Source organism: Nilaparvata lugens, chromosome 11, assembly GCF_014356525.2.
Source record: "Nilaparvata lugens isolate BPH chromosome 11, ASM1435652v1, whole genome shotgun sequence".
Taxonomy (NCBI): Eukaryota; Metazoa; Arthropoda; class Insecta; order Hemiptera; family Delphacidae; genus Nilaparvata; species Nilaparvata lugens.
Window position 1 is genome coordinate 17,595,409 of NC_052514.1, and position 6,047 is coordinate 17,601,455.

Here is a 6,047-nt window from a genome sequence, read left to right on the forward strand (position 1 = left end):
TTTGCGCCCGGACTATTTATATCATGCATTTATTGAGGAAAATTTTCACTTTGAATAGTGAGTTGTCGGAGCTGAAATTACTAACAACAACTTTGAAATTCCAAAATGACTAACGGAAATGTATAAAAATTATTAGAGTATGCTTTGAAGTTGATTGCATAATTATGAACTGTTGATCTAAGCACTACAGCAGTAAATAATTATACAAAGAACGGCTGCTGGAATTTCATGAATTTCTGGACTCTGAGGAGAAGTAGAATACCATTGTTTCTGCGGGAATTTTTACACATCTTTAGTCGGCCAATAACTGTTTTAAATGTGTAGGCTGAAAGCTGGCTATAATTGCCTGGCAGGGCTGCGACGAGAGAAGGATCACCACTCTGCAGCGGTTAGAGTCGGCAAGTCGAGTGCTTACGACTTGTGCAAACCGGTCTACAACTTCCTCAAAATCAGGGACAGAGCGCTCAATGAAGATGAACATTTCAACCAGCAATTGAGGTAAGATATCAATACGTTGCTATTTTGTTGAGTTTTGTACGCACGACAGTGTCGAATGACTCCTGCATGGATAGCTCAAAGCTCAGGTATTGAGAGTCCCACACAAGATGGGCTTAGCTTGCTTTACGTCAATTTATTCTGCCGTCCTAATACAAATGTATGGAAAAAAGCATTCAATCAAGTAGTTATTCAATATTGAAACATGACATCTTTGTCCGCCATCTTGGATATGTCATATAAATCCAACTCCATTTTTTAAATGATAAAATGAATTGCAGAACTGACCTTACAGATAGAACTGACTTATGTCGAACTGACAACATCGTTTTTATTTCACTTGAATGGCAGAAACCGTACATCGATATAAAAATAAAATAAATGAGTAAAAAAATATGAATTTGGTGGATAAAATTATTATTTTTCCATATTATCTTCTCATGCATTACAAGTTTAAATATAGATGCCTAATTCATAGCTCTCTCTAAATAAAAAAGACTTATTATTTTGTTCTGCTCCTTTTTCTAGAGATGTGGAAGCTTTCGATCAAGAGCTAGCAGAGGTTGAAATTCCAGTGAAGCAATTGCAACAACACATTTCGGAGAGCAGCGATCGCATTGTTGCCATGCAACTCGCAAGACAACAGGAGCTTTGGAAGTGTTGCATCTTTACAAGGACCTCTCTACCGTTCCAGGTAAATAACATATAAATATTATTAATTCATTAGGCCTATAGCATAAATCTTGTTCTGATCTATCAAAATTGGATTTAATTACGAACATCATAATTATCACCTCATAAATTATTAATAAAAAATTTATCTCAAAAAATTTCATATCCACATCAGCACAATGGCTTAAAAACAGGCTTTTTATACAATTGACGATTACCCTAGTCGTAACGTAAGCATCTGACTGTTTAATATATTATATTTATATTGTTATGTATATGTTAGCGGTAAGGTATATTGTTAGCATGTGTAATGCTATTTATTATAGTACATTATATGTTGGCTTCACATGACGTTTGTTATAACATTTGTAATGTTCGATGACAACAATAAAGATTGATTGATTACAATAAATAGTACAAAAGTATAACCAATAAAGAATTAGAAGTTACAGAAAATGAAGATAGATAAGAAATATTGTAACTGTGATTCTAGATTCGGTTTCAGCATTCTCAATTTACAATATTCCTCTTCAGTTAGATGGATTCTGAATACATCTTTTACGCGATTCAGGTTTAATTTATTGGTTGAAAAAAAATCAAGAGCTTGATGTCCAGACTTGCCTTTAGAGTCAGGATTTTAAATGTGGTGTACCACTTTTTAAACAGATTGGGCCAGAATACAAGGTGTCGAGTCACCAGGGCACTGGCACTGGGTCGTCGACCAGCTGTGATGCAATGAAGAGGATCTTCGTTGCTGAGCCAGCCGACAGTGCATCAAGTCGCTTTGACTCGAGTCTGCTCCAATCTGGCAACTTGCTCTCTGAAAATGAGAGTTTGCGTTACTTGTGAGTTGCTTATCAAGGATATTTTTTAAGTTTAGTTAAGTTTAGTTTAGTTTCATGGAATGAATGGAATTATGTAGCAAACTAATAATCCTCATTTACCTGATTCATCAACATTGGGGCCTCATTACACAGTCATATTACGAAAGATTTTATTGCCTATAAGAGCCATGTTAGACCGGAAATATGTGATGAAATATATGGCTTATTTCCTATTAGGCCATTGAAGCTTAACTCTCACACAACAGTGACAATGAACAGAGTAAATATAATTCTCATAATTTCTAATGGCATTATTCATACTCGCTCAGCCAGGCTGAATGGGAATAGTCCAATTAGAAGTTGTGGAATCACATTTTCACTGTCACTGTTGTTTGGGAATACAGATGTATTACAGATCGAGATACATTTCGAGGGCTATAAGGGCCGGTTTCCGAGCTCGGGATTCAGCTAAGTTCTAAACTTTGAACAGCTGGAGTCAGAAAATTGGCTTTTCGAAACGAGTATAGTCGCAGTTTTTATAATAATATTTATTTTCTCATTTCTTTAATTGGAAACGTTTTTCCTTGACGAAATGAAACATTCCTAAATAGCCTAATTCAAAATAGCTGAAACTAGACTATTTTCTCTTTAGTTTACTTTGTATTCAATTTTCTAGTTTTTCGAAATTTAATTTAAACGTTGACTGCGACTACGCTACTTTTAGGAAAGCCAATTTTCTGACTGCAGCTGTTTAAAGTCTAGAACTTAGCTGAATCCCGAGCTCGGAAAACGGCCCTTAGTGTTTGTCCACTACTTATAGGAAATGACATTGGGTTTCACGACAAGGCAGAACAGAATCTCTCTGCCCAAAAAGTCATACGCATAATAATAACTGTTATAATAATAGATAATTTTCTCCTGTTATAATATTATTCTCATCACTTATATCGCTGTAATCTTATGATTGATTAATTTTAAACCCGATCGCAACTGAACTTATTGTGTTATTTGAATTTTGTTGAACAGTGTGATGGACTCGATGTCATCAGTTCACCAGTGTCTCCAGACCATCAAATCTGAGAGCAAGTCAATGGACTGGAGCTCCCTTCTCAAACCACAAAACCAATCTTAATTCTGCTCAACAAAATCATCTTGTGTGCTTCACCTCTTGTTTTCTATCCTATCCTTGCTATATTCCACTATACTATATCATTTTTCACATCACAATAGATGTAGCTCTATCATATTTATTGTATCCCTCGCCTATGTTAAGGCTGAGCAACAGGTTAAAAAAATAATGAAAGTTCTCAAAAATGGAATAACTTTCTTAAAAATTTATATTTTTGGGGAAATTTTTAATTCAATCAACAATAATATTAGATCTTAATTCTTAAAATTTAATGAATATTGAATTTGAAATGATCTGTCCAAAAAAATTAAACATTTAGATGCTTATATTTTAAAAAGTAATAATCGGAAAAAATTTCCCGAGAAAACATTTTTTTATATCTTGATAGTATACAAATCAAACATTTTTTAAAAATATCACCAGTAATAAGAATAAAAATATAAATCTGATGCCAATGGCATCAATGTCCGAGACATGTTGTGAAAAAATAATTTAAAGGATACTGAAATTTATATTTTTATTTTTATTCATATTAGAAGTAGTCCTAAAGAAAAAAGTCACCAGTAATAAGTAGTTTTAACCTGTTGCGCAACCTGAAGTTGATTTTCTTGATCACTCAGAAAGTTTACTTTTATTCTATTTTAAATGTATGTGTAAGTTACTATTACTTAATGAGTTGTGTTTGACACTATTGATTGATAGTTAAATGATACATTTAATTAGGGTTTGTTAGATATATTTTTGTGACTTGTGCAATATTTATGAAAAACAAAGAGTAGATCAAATCATTTTGTCTTTCTTGTAATATGCATCTTGCTACTTATTTAGACATTTTTGTCCCTTCTAGTTGTTTAATAGAAATAGTAAATACGGTAGTCTATCAATATCTGATGAATTTGTTACAGATAATGCTATTAGTATTATTATCATTCTAGAGTGAATACGAAATCACAATCGATTTGTAATAATTAGTATTTATAGATTTATATAAATTTTAAATAATTGATTTCCATCAAGCTGCATTTATTGCAAAAAAGTAACATGTATGTATTCATACATCTACTTAATAATTTCGATTTTTTTACTAGTCTTCCAAGTATTCAAAAACAACTTATATCAAACAAATTTTTTATTTTATTTTAAATGTTTTTCTGTTTTCAATGAGTTGTGTTTGTCTCTGTTGATTTGTACGTAGTTAACTTATATATTTTATTGTGGCTGGTTATATTGATATTTGTGCAATATTCATGAAAATCAAAAGTGTATATCAAATTATCATGTTTTTCATAACTTATATGTGTTATAGTTTAGAGTTCAGTCATTTTCTTTTGATAAAATGCTTTTAATCAAAACCTTTCATAGTAATTAGTTTTTATGTCCATTCTAAAGTATAGGCTTGTGATCGTTAATGTCAAATATGTAGACATATCAAACTATATCTAATCTATCGTTTTCTCCATAATGTTTCTACTGAGTCTGACAATCTTTTATTCAACTCTTGAAATCGAAATCAGATATTGCTTCAATTATCAAGTGGGTTTATTATCAGTCCTAAGAAGACTCACGTATTGATTTTGATGTATTGTTTTTCCAGTTCAGACTTTGATTAACCAGTTTTAGACGTATTTTTCAAACTTTCTGAAATTTCTATAATTTTCTCCCAACGACATAAAGCTAGAATGCTCAATAAGTTCGGATTAGATCAACTTAATCTATCATTGAGTGATGATTCCTATTTGAAAAAGAGTAAATTTGTGATTTTGATCTTAATTTTATCATTGAATCAATTTCTATGATTGCGGAGTAGAAAAAAGGATATATTTTTGTCAGCTTTGTTTTAATTTGTTGATGGAAAAATAAACATTTATGTTGAAGGCTGTTTTTAAAAAATACCTTTTTTTTTTGAAAATACATATTAACACAACAAAGTTGGTAATTTAGATCTCGTTGATAATGCCCAATCTTTTAAAAGTTTCTCTGCAAGATTCCTTACATTTCAGCCCCCCTATCCCTATGCATCGTAGAGCTTTCTTCTGCCATCAAAACAATTTATTTGCAGTGGCGCTGTTCCCCATAATCGAAGGCTATAATTCAAATGTTTTGAATTGTATGAATCAATAAAATAAATAATAAATATCGTGGTCGTGGTCAAAATGTGAATGAAACAGACCATAATAATGTCATTAGAAGAATGTCAGTGGTAACTAAGAGTTTGAGTTTTATCAAAAGAAATGTGACTTCATGTTAATTCTTAATGAAATCTATTTGAGCTTGAAGAGCTCACTGGCTGGCTTCATTCTACATTTTTCATCCTGAATACTTTTAAAATGGAATCCAATCAAGTAAAATTGTAATTTTTTTGCAGTTATTTTTTCAAGTAGAATCCTTCCTATAGCATCCTTCTGTAGACAAGGTATCCTGAAAAAAATCAGGTTTCTAGATAGAAAATGGCAGATTTTGTGAAGACGGTGAGTTAGGGGAAAAAATTGGAATATTGATATTTAAAAAAAAATAAAATTCCATTTTATAGAGCATCAGAAACTATATAGGACCTCAAGTAGGAGAATTCGAAAAAAAATATGTAGAAAAACATTGAGGGGGAAAAAACGATTTTTAATTATTTTTGTAGAAAATTTGGTCTCCAGTGAAATTTTTTTCTGTTTCAGTGAAATTCTCATATTTTATGATTGAATATTGTGAGGAGTGTGGAACTAATCATGATTATATGTGAAAGTCTTGAAAAAATAAAAAATAAGTTTCTAAAACATAATACGGTACCGGTAATGATATTAAAGTTTTTGGTAATTTTATTAATTAATGTTAGCTAGCTATATTTTCGAGCCGAAGTCACTCCACAAATGAATAGTTATGTAGAACAATTTCAATTATCCATTGGAATGCTTATGACAATAATTAGGTTATATTGA

General features: G+C 31.4%; 1 protein-coding gene across 6 annotated transcripts in view; it reads left to right on the top strand.

The window, feature by feature from the left end:
• LOC111048096 (inhibitor of nuclear factor kappa-B kinase subunit alpha) overlaps positions 1 to 4,994 on the top strand; it is a 50,366-nt gene extending 45,372 nt beyond the window's left edge. For 5 of the 6 annotated variants that reach the window (XM_039437726.1, XM_039437727.1, XM_039437728.1 and 2 more), the window contains exons 15-17: positions 1,091 to 1,189; positions 1,834 to 2,012; positions 3,018 to 4,994. In XM_039437726.1, coding sequence (XP_039293660.1) covers positions 1,091 to 1,189; positions 1,834 to 2,012; positions 3,018 to 3,123 — 384 coding nt within the window. In that variant the 3' untranslated portion in view covers positions 3,124 to 4,994. Of the gene's footprint in view, positions 1 to 1,023; positions 1,190 to 1,833; positions 2,013 to 3,017 lie in introns of all 6 variants that reach the window. The other variant, XM_039437731.1, reaches the window with a different exon arrangement.
• The last annotated feature ends 1,053 nt before the right edge of the window (positions 4,995 to 6,047 follow it).